Consider the following 15,318-nt stretch of genomic DNA (forward strand, 5'->3'; position numbering starts at 1 on the left):
GAAGTGTACCCAATCAATCCACCCCAAGCCAACCTTCAGTTTATCAGTTTGATTCGGTTTAATTAGACCCTATCCAAAAAAAATGTAAATTCATTACAAACGAATCCGTACATTTATATTGATTTGGACAACAAAATTCATTCAAAAGTGAACCAAATCAACCCATAAAATGATAGTATTTATATAACTATTTTAAGATAATATTGAGTTCTTACTCTATTTTTTTAAATAAAAATGCTAATGAGTGCTCTCTAAACATTAATTAAAGTATTAAAATAAGTAACTTTGAAATAAAATGTTGTGTAATTATTGTTAAAACAAAAATAAAAACTTGTATTTTGAAGACAAAGTTTATACTAATAGATTTCTTAGCTATATCCTTAGCAATATTTTTTTAAGGGGTGTTTTTACCATATCTCTTTTGTTTTTGTCCCAAAATAACATCATTACTCTAACTCTAGGGATAATGACAAGAAGTCAGCGAGGAATGGGTTGAAATTAATTAGTGCCGGAGGAATCGGCATATAAGGATCCCAGGAGGGGTTGACTTTCATGCGATGCCAATTAATACACCAAATATTAACACAAAAGTCAGAATGCCTTTTAATTTTGTTTTAATGTATAGTCTATAAATTCAACGCTATTTTTTTTAGCTTGCGAAACATTACACGTGATTTTTTATTGTTGCAAAAGAATACGTACACATGATAAGTATTATTCCCACGTGTCTTTTTCATTGATTATTCACTTTTTTATTTGATTAGATACCATATTACAAGAAGTTGCTTCATCAAAAAATTTCATGAGCAACATAAGAGACTACTAGTTATTCAAAATTGAAGAAAAAAAAATCAAAATTTAAAATATTTTTAGGCAGAATATATCACAAACATACTCTAAATTTTTTGTTCAAACCAACTCAAGCAAAATATATTAGTGAAAAATTATTTGATTAATACATGTTTTTCTCCTGAATCTATATATCAAATCCAACCCAATCAAACCTCAACATATATATGCATCATAATGCATGCAACCCTTTTAAAAAAAAAATAAAAAAATACATGCATGCATGCAAAATGTGGAAATCATAGGAAGACAATGATGGGGCGAATCTAACAGTATTTGAACATGCATTTCTTTCTCATAAGTCTTGTCGACGAGATATCATAGATCAGCCAACAGCTTTGAATTTGTCATTTGATTTGTGAGTATAGTACTGCTGCCTATTTGAATCCGGACACCATAGTCATAACATCACATCTACATGCACTTAAAAATTTCAAAGTATATGAGTTTTGTTTTTTTAGTACTACTGTTATTTTTGTCTAGCCCAATTCATTTATTTGATCAAAGTAAGACTTTTAAAATCTTTGTGTACTTACGCAGTTGATGGAACATTACAATATACATGAATTGGTGTTTGAACTTCAAATTCTTTATTTATTCATCGGTGCAATTATAAACTACTTAAAAAAAAAAAACAAGACTTTTAAATTCGTGATTATATTAATTAATTTAATACTAAATCAAATACTATAGTCAACATAAATATCTTAATTTTAATTGAGTTTTTAAATATAAGAATAATAAAAAATAGATAGATGTGAGATTTAATAATTGAATAAATAAAGTGGTGGTGAGATTTAATTCAAAGATATTTCATCAGTTTTTTTCGTCGGTCCTAATCGCGTTGAATTCATCCGGTCAAAAGAGAACTTATTCCTTAACCACTTCACTTTTACGGACTTTGTGCTCGAGAGCTTTGGATCGTCACCACCACCGAAAAGCCTACATAGGCCCATTAGCAAATAGATTGGTTCATAATCTGAGCATAATCACGTCTATATGAACGATCACGTGTGTGTTTACTTGGTCCAATGGATGATGGCACGATTGTAACGAGAGGGTTACACTACTAAAGAAATCAAAATTAGAGAGGGAAATTAGTGACGGAAAAAATAAAATCCCTCACAATTTTGTTGGTCGCAAAATTTAGTGACAAAATTAGAGAGGGATTTCATGTTTTCCCTCTCTAAAATTTCCTCACTAATTTTTTCTTTTTTTTAGTAGTGTGACAAGACAACGGTTATCTGAGGTTAGGGGCCATGCTCAAGGTCGCATCAAGAATAAATGTTGATAAATTTCTATATATAGGCCTAACTCAAAACCCTAGAGGCATCCACTTTTTACCCTAAATCACACACTTTGAACTTTGGTCATGGTACATCGGCGATAAGGTCTAATAAATTGTAGGAAAAACCCTTCATAGTCGCAGTATTAACCTCTGATGAATCATTATAATAAAGAATAATGTTTTGACATATACCTGACTAGGAGTTCACTCATAACAAGCAGCGATATTTTCTTTGATAGAACATAGATATTTGTTAATGTTGAATAAGCTAACAGCTGAAATATACGTTACTCTTGCTTTGAGTTACATTGTGTTTGAATTTGACACGAAGTAGGTTATCAACTACACCCCGTGCATGTGTCATGTACCGCATGCAAACGTATAAAAAATCCATATGTATTACGTGTAGGTTTGGAAAATGTAAAACCCACACGAACACCTAGCTGGAAATGCTACAAATGTATATATTATATGTACCAAAAAAGGTTACGTTAGTTCTCATGGCGTAGTTCAAGTGGTTGAACTGAGACATCTAGAAAAATCTGCATAATAACTTTAACTTTTGAATTGAAACTTTCATTACAAATGTATAAGTTCCGGTATGTCATTATGATGTTGGGACCATTGGAGTTGAAGACTGGTCTGTGCTTATATTCTGAATATCATCAGTTAGTTTAAGTGGGTGGCAGCCTCATTAATGTAAAGGCTCAACTTACACCATCTAAACTACTCTATACATTGTTGTAATCTCTAACATATGCATATCCAGATGACAAGTAATTCATCTTTCTCTCTTTACTAGTTTTTTTCTTTCTCTTATAATTTGGGTGGGATTTGTTAGATAATAAAATATTGAGTTTAAACTATTAGTTCTTTGAAATCTATGTTATGCAGTGCTATTGTAATATTATTGATATTTTATGAACCCTTAACCGTCTTTGTTAGTATTATGTATTAAAACTCTATATTTTTAACCGAATGTAACTCAATTTTTACAAAATCGGCATGAAAGAAGACATATATCAACCACTAATAAACATATTTCTATACCTAATTAATACGATGAGAAACCTATTTTAATATTGGACATCTGAAATGTAACCCAGATGATCCAAATAACTCGATAGCAAATGATCAAATGAATTTTGAACAAACTCTTAACAAAGTTTATTCTATTGTCACCGATAGCCACATTAACTCAATCTTGAGATTAGTTTTGATACAGAAATAGATCTTGTTGTTTGTGTCCTAAAACGAGTTGCTGCTTCTACTTTTTGTTAGGAAGAGGTGTTTGGCAGAAAGTTGAATGAACAGAAAAAAAAAAAACATGATATTGATAAAGAATCACTAAGCAATAGAACTCCAACATAATTGCATTAAAAACTCAAAATATTAAGAGAATCCATCTAGTACGGAAAATGCAAGTGACACAAAAAAAAAAGGTTCCCTTTTGGTTTTTATGAAAGGTCGCTTATGTGATAATGTCTATGATTACGATTAATTAAATTGATAAGATTATAGACATTTTTTTTCAGCTGTCTTAATCCCACCTTCCCAACAAACAAAGACACCACTCACTCATTCACATAATCTTAACTTAGTAGAAATATTACATATTATATATAGGAGTCGGGTTTCGAACACTGACACCCCACTTCTCCAAATTTAAATGTGTGAACTTTAACCACCAAACTACTTGAAAAAAACACCTCTCACTCTCCATACACATAATACGGTCAACCAAACTCTAAATCTTATAATTATTTTTTAGAAAGTACAAACCCTTGTGACACGTGCACACTATTTCTCTCTTTTTCTTCTTCATTAAATTATTGTACCAAAATAAAAAAGTTTCTATGAGCTGGAGGGAGATTCCGTGTGTGGAAATCGAGCTGTAATCTAAAACTTCTCTTCTTTTTTCCCTCCTTCCATTCTTCTTCCTTCATTTTTTATCACTCTCAAATTAATGCAAAGTCTATAAATACCTCACATGTTCAACTTATTTTGTCACACACCTTTCTTTTTCTTCTACTTCTATCTCTCTTATAACAATTCAATTACTCACACTAACATAAAAACATAAACATAAACATGGAACTAAGTATCATGTTATGTTTCTTTACTTCTATTCTCTTCATTGTTCTGTTCAGAATATTCATCAAATCCTTTGTCTCAAAAAGACATGACTTGCCACTCCCACCTGGTTCAATGGGTTGGCCTTACATAGGAGAAACTTTTCAACTTTATTCTCAAGACCCTAATGTCTTCTTTGCATCAAAAATCAAAAGGTGCTTAGAAAATTCTTAAACTTTCCAATCTTATCCATCTTCAACCACTTTTCATGGAAAAATTTCACTAACAAAAATATTCAAATTTTCTTGTATATTTTAGGTATGGTTCTATGTTCAAGTCTCACATTTTGGGATGTCCATGTGTGATGATTTCAAGTCCTGAAGCAGCAAAATTTGTGCTGAATAAAGCTCAACTTTTCAAGCCAACATTCCCTGCTAGCAAAGAGAGGATGTTGGGAAAACAAGCTATCTTTTTTCATCAAGGAGAGTATCATGCTAATTTAAGAAGACTTGTTCTTCGCACGTTCATGCCGGTAGCCATCAGAAACATTGTTCCTGACATTGAATCCATTGCTGAAGATAGTCTTAAATCAATGGAAGGACGGTTAATCACCACTTTCCTTGAAATGAAAACGGTGAGTCTAATAAACAGAGCAAAAAACAGAGTAAAAAACAGAGCAAAACAGAGTATACTCTGTTTCTATGATCATTTTCTTAATAAAATGATTAAAATAATGGGTTTTATTTCATGAATTTAAAAAATAAATAATGAATTTTTGCTAATTTTCAAATTTTTGATCATTGCAGTTCACATTCAACGTTGCTCTACTTTCAATTTTTGGAAAAGATGAAATTCACTACCGAGAGCAATTAAAACAGTGTTACTACACTCTAGAAAAAGGGTACAATTCAATGCCAATTAATCTTCCAGGAACACTCTTCCATAAGGCAATGAAAGCTAGAAAAGAACTTGCACAGATCCTAGCTCAAATAATCTCAAGTAGAAGAGAGAAGAAAGAAGAATACAAAGATTTGTTAGGTTCATTCATGGATGAAAAATCAGGACTAAGTGATGAACAAATAGCAGATAATGTAATTGGAGTTATTTTTGCAGCTCGTGATACCACAGCTAGTGTGCTTACGTGGATTGTTAAGTACCTTGGTGAAAATATCAGTGTCCTAGAATCAGTGATTGTAAGTGTTTAGGGTCCTACCCCTTTATCCTTCAAAGTTCAATCATTGTTTTGTAAAAAAAACTATTTATTATTTTTTGGTGGCTTGAAAAATTTGTATAGTTTGGTTTCTTACTTTGTTTTGACATGTTTTAATAGGAGGAACAAGAATCTATATTGAAGAGCAAAGAAGAAAATGGTGAAGAAAAGGGTCTTAATTGGGAAGATACAAAGAAAATGGTTATAACTTCAAGGGTTATTCAAGAGACTCTTAGAGTTGCTTCAATTTTGTCTTTCACTTTTAGAGAAGCAGTTGAAGATGTTGAATATCAAGGTCAATATTTTTCCAAATCTTATATGATACCTTAAATTTCATTTTTTTTTTCCTTTGCCTTTAGACTTAAGATTCTATGTTTGGTGTTTTTCTTCTTCTTTAGGGTATCTTATACCAAAAGGGTGGAAAGTATTGCCACTATTTAGGAATATACATCATAGTCCAAATAACTTCAAAGATCCAGAAAAGTTTGATCCTTCAAGATTTGAGGTAATTATTGAGCAGGAACTATTTATTATGCATTACTATTTACCATAGTTTTGTTGTGTTTTTCCTATTCATGTTACACAAAAGATCCAAGAGTTTGATAGATTCATTTAATCATTTGCCAGGCTGCCACAAAACCCAATACTTTTATGCCATTTGGCAGTGGGATCCACGCTTGTCCTGGCAATGAATTAGCCAAGATGGAGATTTTAGTCCTCTTACACCATCTGACCACAAAGTACAGGTTGGTAAAACTTGATTACATGTAACTTTTTCACTCAAATTTAGTGTTTAGATCATTCAATGTATGTTTGGATTGACGGAAAATTTGAGGTAAATTAGAGTATTCTGCAATGATTAGACTTTAGAGATTTAAAAAATTGCGATGCAACTGTAATTTCGTCAAACTAAATGTGATCTAAACATGCATTAAGTTTGGTGTTTGAGATATTCTAAATTTTTATAATTTTGTTTCTAATTTTGTTTGCATTATTATCTACAGGTGGTCTGTGGAGGGTACAAAGAATGGGATTCAATATGGCCCTTTTGCTCTTCCCCAAAATGGATTGCCCATAACATTATATCCTAAGAAGTAGATAACACTTCAACATAAGATTGATCAGCCACACCATATTCTATAGAATCATTTTAAATATGGAAATAATGAATTCTTATCATTGTTCTCAAAATTGGCTCTAACTCTCTCAACAAAATGAGGAAAGATCAAGACAATGTTGCAAGGGAGATTAGATCAACTCTTGCTTTCTTTTTGGCCTATAGACACCCAAAGGGTAGTCTTGAGAATAGAACAGAAATAGGGATGGAGTTTGTCAAGTGTATATAAGAGGTTTCATAGCAAGAGCAAATAGTTTGAGTTTTTATTTTTTATTTTTTTAACTTTATTTTTCTTTCCAATTTTGAGGAAAAGTCCTCAAAATATTGTATTGGTAGTTGTTACTTGTTACATTTTATCTCACCTTTGTAACCTACAAATAATTTTAGTGTCCACCTAACAAATTTCCTAAGGACATTTGTTAGAGACACCTGATTGAATAATTTTAATTACTCAAAAAATAAGTGTTCAATATTATTGTGTTTTTAATTTTATATGTATCTTTATCGTCATTAATCATTTATTTAATTTTTATATCTTCTCAATTAATCAAAATCCTAAACTTCTCATTCACATTTATCATAATTTTATACATGGATAATGAATAAATAATAATTTATTAAAATTTGAAAATATCTACTAAGAGAAATTTGTGATGTATGTGATGATGTAAAATTATAAGATCCATACTTCAATTGATTAGTCTTAGTCATGTACCGATTAGAATGCTTCAAGGTCAAAACAAAGTGAATTATTGGTACTAAGACCAACCAAAAAAAAAACTATCTAGGGATTAGTGCATGTGTGAGTGTAAATGAATCTATTACAAACTTAATATACTATTTTTATATTTTTAAATAAAAGGGATAAGATAAGATAGCACGAACGGAAAAATGAAGAAAATTGGGTTGTGAGGGGGAAGAGAAGTTTATGAAGCACGGCACTGCAAAATTATAGTGGTGATTATATTCGTGCTTCCCATCTTGACAACATTTTTTCATTTATTCAAATTTTGACTAATACACATATCAATATCATATTATATTATGAGTAATGCTAACGTTGAATGAAACTAAGGTTCCTTAGATCTGAATTACACATGTCGTTTAAGGAGTACAGGTTGTATAATCAAGCAATACTCCCCCCACGTATAGGTATGGCTCTGCTCCTCTCATGTGTGGGTTTTCTTCAATCAATTCATGTTAATTTCTCCTTCAATGTTCTAATACATATAAATTAATTAATTAAAACCATGATTTCGTATATTCAATCATTCATTATATCATGTACTCCATAATATATGTTTTGAGAATAATATGACGCTTTACTCGAACGATAGGAAAATATAATCATATTGCAGATATAGTTTTTTTTAGAAGTTAAACAAACCCATCGAAATTAGTATCAATGAGAATCTAATCTGAGATCTTGAAAGGAATACACTCAAAGATCGTAATTCAACACCATCGAACCTAACCCAAGTGGGTTCATATTGTAGATATAGTTTTGATTTGGGATTTTCAACCATAATTTTAGTTGTAATGTAAAAGATTTTTGACATTTTTTGCGACCACTTTTTTTTGTGTTGATAATAAATGATATTTGTACAATCATTTTGTCACAACTTTTGAACAACTTTATTCTTCACGCTTATGTTATGAGAAAAATAGGTCGTAAAAAAAGTAATCATCAAATACTTGTATAAATATCATTGCACAAAAGTCAAGAATAGAACTCTCAACCTTCTTTACATTTAACTTCTTGATTCCAACACTCCACCCACCAAATCAACCTATGTTATATCCCAACGACAATTAAAATTATATACGATTCTATCTAATTAATTTTGTTGAAAATTTGAAACAAATCTAATAGTACAAAAGTACTGTAGTCTAAATACATTTGAGAGATGTAATATTATTTCAAGGATAATTGGATGGATGCATACTCATTTCAGTAGCAATTCATTATAGTGATCGTATTCTCCAACAAACCTTTCTAACTCAAGATCAAAATACACACTTCATTCACAATGTGTTCTCAACCTTTCATATTTTTGGAAATACACTTTGCCCGACATAGTCATATAGTTCTTTTTTGCTACTACTTTTGTTTCTAGTTCTATCATATTTTGATGTCTCCATCAGTGTGACACCATCCATATGTATCCACATATGAAACGTTTATACGTAGTTCGTAATTGTGCATGTTTGTAACAAAACAAATTGCCTTTTAAGTTTATGAGTATGTCATAGCTATCTTTCCACAATATACTTAGTAGAAGACATATATATAGCTGTAAGTGAATTAAACTTTACTAGGAAAACTAATATATATCATTCAACTTTCTTACGGGTATAATATGTTGATTCAATTTCATTGATATTTCGACACATTGAAGTTGAGAACAAAAAATTGGTAGGTTATGTGGGCCTTGAAGTTGCACACTGCTTAGCTGTTGATGTAGTATATACTTTGAAAACTTAGGGTTAATACTATTTTCTGTATATATAATCAAACCACGGCACCGCAAGAAGGACACTTTCTCATGTTATGTTATATATTCTTCTCATAATTAATTAAGTTGCAATACGTGTAAGCTAACTGGAATGACTAGGTAGATTTTGTATTAGAATCAGAAAATTTTATCCGAGAGACCAAGAAGAAAGATATTAAAATGAAAGTTCTTAAATATCGGCTAGGATATATTTCAACCAATGTTATAAATGGAGTATACATGTGTTTACAAATTTCCAATTGAAGTGTACATATTTCAAACAATTTTTTTGAAAGTGTTGAATTGAAAATTCAAATGTAAGTGGTGGATAGTTCATTTCATAATTATTAAAAATATCAACTAAATAAAGATAATTCTATACGATTAGTATAATATCTTTTGGGTGAAATGGAATGAAGTTCATTCATATCATCAATCACATGATCAATATATTTATAGAAGTGAGTACTTATATGACGAGTTGAGATGTGTTATGCTAGATGTCCTAAAAATTTGATCGGATAAATAACTTTTCATTAGAGGTGGAGTTGAGAAAAGCCTTATTCCGGGAATTGTGGAGACTTTTAAAAGCTAAGGACTTGAATATTGTTCAAAGAGCTAGATCTTCATGGCTTAAACAAGGTGATACTAATTCTAAGTACTTCCATAAGTGTGTTAAGTCTAGAAATAGTAGGAATTCTATTCGGGCTCTAAGGGATGGGGAGGAGTGGGTGCAATCTCCGATGGAGGTTAGAAGAGTGGTTATGGAGTATTTTACTAATCATGTGGCGGCATCCGGGTGGGAGCGTCCGACGCTAGATGGGGTGCCTTTTGCAATGTTGAACGAGGAGGATAATCTTGGTTTAGTGGCACCATTTTCCTCGAAGGAAATTGAAGAGATTGTCAAGGATAGTGACGGCGATAAAAGTCCGGGTCCGGATGGTTTCAATTTCGCTTTTGTGAAAAGATTTTGGCACTTAATTAAAGGGGAGGTGAGAATTATGTTTGACTAATTTCATGGTAATGAAGTCATTCCTAAGGCGATGTTGGCATATTTTGTGGCCTTAATTCCAAAAATTAATTCCCCTTTGGAATTAAAGGACTACCGTCCGATCTCCTTACTAGGTTGTCTCTATAAGCTCGTGGCAAAGGTGTTAGCGAGGAGGTTGGCTAAAGTTATGAATCCGATCATTTCTTTGAATCAATCGGCTTTTCTAAAAGGAAGGAATTTAGTGGATGGGGTGATGGCAATAAATGAAATTGTGGATTTTGCTAAGAAGTTTAAGAAGGAATGCTTGATTCTCAAAGTTGACTTTGAGAACTTTGAGAAGGCTTATGACTCCGTCGATTGGGGTTTTTTGGTTTATATGATGAAGAGAGTGGGGATGTGCTCTAAGTGGATTGCGAGGATGAAGGCGTGTGTTTGTGGGGGAACTATGTCTATTCTTGTGAATGGGAGCCCAACGGAAGAAATTAATATTCATACAGGTTTAAAGCAAGGTGATCCTCTAGCACCTTTTCTCTTTCTCTTGGTTGCAGAAGGTTTTAGTGGGTTGCTGCGGAATGCGGTTCGCTTGGACTTGTTTCAAGGGTTCAAGATGAAGGAGGAAGGGAAAGAATACTCTCACCTCCAATATGCCGATGATACTATTTGTATGGGGAAAGCAACGGTGAACAATCTTTGGACTTTGAAGGCGTTACTTAGAGGCTTTGAGTTGGCTTCTGGGTTAAAGGTGAGTTTTTATAAGAGTTGCTTGATGGGAATAAATGTCAATCCGGATTTTATGAATATGGCGTGCAATTTTTTGAATTGTAGTCAAGGGAGTCTCCCTTTCCGTTATTTGGGGTTGCCGGTAGGAGGTAATCCGGGTAGAGTTGCAACTTGGGAACCGCTTTTGGAACAACTTACAAAGAGGTTAAATTCTTGGGGTAATAAATATATTAGCCTTGGTGGGAGAATTGTCCTTCTTAATTCCGTTTTGAATTCAATTCCGATATTTCACTTATCCTTTTTCAATTTGCTGGTATTAGTTTAGAAGAAGATAGTGTGTATTCAAAGGGAGTTCCTTTGGGGAGGTGTGGCGGGAGGAAGGAAAATTAATTGGGTTAGGTGGAGCTTGGTGTGCCAACCAAAGGAGAAGGGGGGTCTCGGGGTGAAGGATGTGAGATATGGAGGTGGAAGTTGTTGAATGGTGAGGAGGCTCTTTGGAAGGAGGTGCTAGTGGAGAGATATGGTAGAGAGGTTTGTGCTAAATTGGAAGGTGGGGAGGGTTCTCACCCTAACAACGCTTCCAAGTGGTGGAAGGATTTGGTGAACTTGGACAAAAGAGGGGAGGAGTCTTGGTTCAATGAAGAAGTAGAGAGGTGTGTGGGGAATGGGGCGAACACTTTGTTTTGGAAGGAGGCTTGGAGAGGGGAGGTTACTTTTAAGGAGAAATATTATAGACTTTTTTCAATCTCGACTCAACAAGAGGCGACGGTGGAAGCAATGTGGAATGGCGGAATTTGGAGTTTTTTGTGGAGGAGGCGTCTTTTTGTGTGGGAAGAAACTCTTCTCCATAGTTTATTGGGAGAGTTGGATGGTTTTGTGAGAACAAATGTTGAGGATAGGTGGAGGTGGAGGCTAGATGAGGTGAAGGATTTTAAGGTTAAATCATTGTATGTGAAGTTGGAAAAAGGGGAGGTGGGAGAGAGAGTTCACTCCGATGATGAGAATATTGTGTTTCAGAATATTTGGAAGGTTGGGGTTCCTTCTAAGGTGACCGCCTTTATGTGGAAGGCACTTTTAGATAAAATTCCAACGAGGGGGAATTTGGAGATTAGACGTTGCTTGCCTCCAGATTTTGGTACGAGGTGTGTTTGGTGTACTTCGGTGTTGGAAACTACCTCCCATATTTTTCTTCATTGCGATTTGGCTAGGAGTGTTTGGTTGAAGCTTATGGGGTGGTTGGACTTGAACTTTATCATGCCCCCAAATTTGTTTATTCATTGGGAATGTTGGAGTGCCGGAGTCATGAACAAGAAAATTAGGAAAGGTTTGCGTATGATTTGGCAAGCGGCAATTTGGTCAATTTGGAAAGCTTGGAATGATTGTGTTTTCAATGGTGGTGTGACAAGGTGGGATGAGGTTGTCGAAGATATAAAGGTTTTGTCTTGGAGGTGGCTGTTGGAAAGACTAAATGTCTCGGCTTGTATGTTCTACGAGTGGGTTTGGAGTCCTCGGAAATGCTTGTTGAGATGACTGCTGTTTGGCTTATGTTCCTTCTGATGCATGGTTTTTGGGTGTTGTTTTGTTCCTGGTGTAGTTCGGCTGTGGGAGTGCAGGCTGCTCTTGCAGTGTTTGCGTTTCTGGTTGTATCAGGGAGGTTTTTGTTGCTGCTGGCCAGCAGGCGCTGATGTGTTTTTGGGGGTCTGCAGTATTAGGTTGACCATTTGATGTAGTTTGGCTTCTGCTATCAGCTGGTGTGGTTGCTGTCAACAGCTGTTGTGTTGCGGTCTGTTTCCTCCGGGGGGCTGGGTTTGTTGCGGTGTTGTGCAGCCCAGTTGGGGCGCTTCATTAGGTTTTTTGGTGGCTTTTTAGGATGTTTTTTTTAGCAGGTTCGGCTGTCTTTCGTGTTGATGCAGGGGTATGCTTTTTGTTTGTCATTTGTATACGCCTGCATCATTACTCTTTTGGTTTATCTAGGGGTGGTTTTTTATGAGGTTTTTGTTCGAGTCGGTGTTTGTGTGGCAACCGATTTCTCCTTGTTTGTTTTTTTTTCTCCACCCGAACTTATTAATGCTTCTTGCACGGGTTTGTTGATTAATAATATTTTTCCGTTTCAAAAAAAAAAAAGTGACAAATGTTACGTTGTAAGTAGGAAGGTATGTTAGTTTTTGAATTGAGAACCTATTGCTTATTTATCCATTTATTTTATAGGTTTACTTTTATGTATTGTTTTCGACAGATGTAATCACTTTCTTCCTAGCAAATAGAATTGTATTATTAATAACAAAAATGTAAACGCTAACTTGTGTCCTCAATATCACATTTTAAGAAACTCATTATAGAAATATACACATTAAAAGTTGTGCATATAACTTCTTAAAAATTAAAATGTTATATTTTTAGGTCTTGTTAACAAGTGTCCTAAAATGTTAACATTTCTCTATATTTTATAATACAAATTTTTTTTTGAGTTCTTTAACATGTGCCCTTAGGGCACAAGTTAACTTGACCTTAAAAAAAAAAAAAAAAAAAGAGAACAAAGGACTAAAATTACTTCTATATAGCTGACATTTAAGCCCTACTCTTTTGATCTAAGCATATGGACCTACGGCTTACCAGTCCACTAGCCCACAATTAATGATTAAAGGAAAAAGAAGAACAAATTACTTCATGATGATGTGGTCGACTTCCAATTATTTGTCCTTTTTCCTTAGAAATCATTTTTTGAAGAACTGAAAAAGAATTTGTACTTTATGACTTTGCTATAAATTCTATAATCTTAGCCAGAAATGATGAGTCACTGCTTTGTAGGTCTAATGACTAGAACCAAATGTCACACGTGTATTTTCTGATGTTGTTGTAAATTTTAATTGCAAAAAAGTTGATATATAATGATAGGTATGACTAAGGTACATTTCAATTTCATGACAGCTATATAGAACGATTCTTTACTACTTTCTCCATATCTAGGTCGATATAAAAGCATGATGTCTAACCGTTTAAGATCATTGCTTTCATAATTTAAGGCAATGCTTCAAAATTTAACACTCTCTTTTCAGGCCAACCTCTTGCTATAATTCAGCATAGGGTCCTATTTCACGAAAGTCAAGTGCAATTATGATGAAAAAATTGATATGCATATGCATATGTATAATGTATGTAACTTTTAATGTGATTAAATTAATCAATAATATTATTATTTGTTTTGCAATCTAAATATGTGACTTGTGAATTGGTATCAAGTACTAAAGCTGCAATCAAGAGTACTGTGACATCTAGATTATAAAAGCACATTGGTGGATAAAACAAGAGACACGTAAAATATAGGTGTCCACTTTAGCTACAAGTACAACACCATAGCTCCATAACCAACTTCCACGTTTATTTCATTTGTTATTGTGGGTTGAGTTCAAATGTGAATAGTTAATCTCATATCGATTATTAATGATCTAAATATTATATATGAGATAGTGACTTATATTTTCATGTTTTAAAGTTTTTGAATCTTTGATGTGCCGTTACATTTTCACAATCTCCCCAACAATTTGTTCTAGAACAACAAAAATTGATTTTATATGATGTAATTAGGTGAAACTGATTATAGCAAAAAATGAGTAGAATCTAACATTATTCATGTTTGAAATAGATTCATGTTCATTTTAAATTATAGTGCATGTTTAGTAGTTTGATGGATTTGTTAGAATCACCTTAACCACCGCCATATTTAAAAGTCATGTTTTATAGCTTATGCAAAATCACAATAAACTACATGAATATCGTAAAGTTCATAAATAGTGGCGGATCCCGACATTATTTGGAAGTGATCAAGAAATAGAGAGAATTTTCACCCTTAATAAATAGAGGAAAAGATGATTAAAAAAAGGCTTAAATACAATTTTACCCCTTATTTTGATTGAATTTGGATTTTTTCCCCCCTATTTTAAAACTCGGAATTTCACTCCCTTTATTTTGATTGAATCTAAATTTTGCCCCCTTATTTTAAAACTCGGAATTTTACCCTCTCAGTTTTACATTTTTCAAGATTTTGTCCCCCATTTTAAAATTAAGAACAAAAAAAATAGTAGAAAAAATAAAGAAACGATTAGAAAATATTAATCCGGTAAAAAAATAAAAAGAAAAGGCAAAAGAAACAAAAAAAATCGAAAAACAATGAAAATACAAGAAAAATTCAATTAAAAATACATGAAAAAACTAGTTTGCACCTCTAAATATTTGCTATTTTCATACTAGTTTTTTTATTTTATTTTTAGAGATCATACTAGTTTTATGCATTTTTCTACTAGTATTTTTTATTCATTTTTTTTAGTATAAAAAAACATTTAACATAAATAAAAACGGGGGGGGGGGGGGGGGGGGGGAGGTAAAATTCCGGGTTTTAAAATGGGGAGGCAAAACCCAAAATCAATCAAAATAAGGAGGGGTCAAATTCCAAATTTTAAAATAGGGGGCAAAATCCAAATTCAATCAAAACAGGGGGGGTAAAACTGCACTTAAGCCTTAAAAAATAGAGCGTGTTTCAAGATTCAAAGAGAAGAAAATAATTGTTCGGAAACTTTG

The 15,318-nt window shown here is 33.0% G+C and overlaps 2 protein-coding genes across 2 annotated transcripts; both read left to right on the forward strand.

The window, feature by feature from the left end:
- The first annotated feature begins 4,101 nt into the window (after nucleotides 1-4,101).
- On the forward strand, nucleotides 4,102-7,007 carry LOC11415565 (abscisic acid 8'-hydroxylase CYP707A2). The gene is made up of 7 exons (XM_003612444.4): nucleotides 4,102-4,425; nucleotides 4,529-4,844; nucleotides 5,017-5,403; nucleotides 5,541-5,715; nucleotides 5,819-5,925; nucleotides 6,048-6,166; nucleotides 6,425-7,007. Exons 1-7 carry the CDS (start codon nucleotides 4,229-4,231, stop codon nucleotides 6,516-6,518), a joined length of 1,395 nt encoding a protein of 464 aa, XP_003612492.1. The 5' UTR covers nucleotides 4,102-4,228; the 3' UTR covers nucleotides 6,519-7,007.
- Nucleotides 7,008-9,775: 2,768 nt separating this feature from the next.
- On the forward strand, nucleotides 9,776-12,460 carry LOC112422016 (uncharacterized). Its single transcript, XM_024784715.1, has 4 exons — nucleotides 9,776-10,024; nucleotides 10,133-10,765; nucleotides 11,143-12,177; nucleotides 12,338-12,460. The coding sequence occupies exons 1-4, from the start codon at nucleotides 9,776-9,778 to the stop codon at nucleotides 12,458-12,460; spliced, it is 2,040 nt and encodes a 679-aa protein (XP_024640483.1).
- The last annotated feature ends 2,858 nt before the right edge of the window (nucleotides 12,461-15,318 follow it).

Source organism: Medicago truncatula, chromosome 5 (assembly GCF_003473485.1).
Source record: "Medicago truncatula cultivar Jemalong A17 chromosome 5, MtrunA17r5.0-ANR, whole genome shotgun sequence".
In the NCBI taxonomy this organism is placed as follows: domain Eukaryota; kingdom Viridiplantae; phylum Streptophyta; class Magnoliopsida; order Fabales; family Fabaceae; genus Medicago; species Medicago truncatula.

What these genes read in the sequence shown, in the direction of transcription:
- LOC112422016 (XM_024784715.1), top strand. Translation starts at nt 9,776, where the DNA reads ATGGAGGTTAGAAGAGTGGTTATGGAGTATTTTACTAATCATGTGGCG. An exon ending in GGCACTTAATTAAAGGGGAG is followed by an intron (nt 10,025 to 10,132) that starts GTGAGAATTATG and finishes TTGGAATTAAAG; the next exon opens with GACTACCGTCCGATCTCCTT. An exon ending in AGTTGGCTTCTGGGTTAAAG is followed by an intron (nt 10,766 to 11,142) that starts GTGAGTTTTTAT and finishes TAATTGGGTTAG; the next exon opens with GTGGAGCTTGGTGTGCCAAC.
- LOC11415565 (XM_003612444.4), top strand. Translation starts at nt 4,229, where the DNA reads ATGGAACTAAGTATCATGTTATGTTTCTTTACTTCTATTCTCTTCATT. An exon ending in TTTGCATCAAAAATCAAAAG is followed by an intron (nt 4,426 to 4,528) that starts GTGCTTAGAAAA and finishes TGTATATTTTAG; the next exon opens with GTATGGTTCTATGTTCAAGT. An exon ending in CTTTCCTTGAAATGAAAACG is followed by an intron (nt 4,845 to 5,016) that starts GTGAGTCTAATA and finishes TGATCATTGCAG; the next exon opens with TTCACATTCAACGTTGCTCT.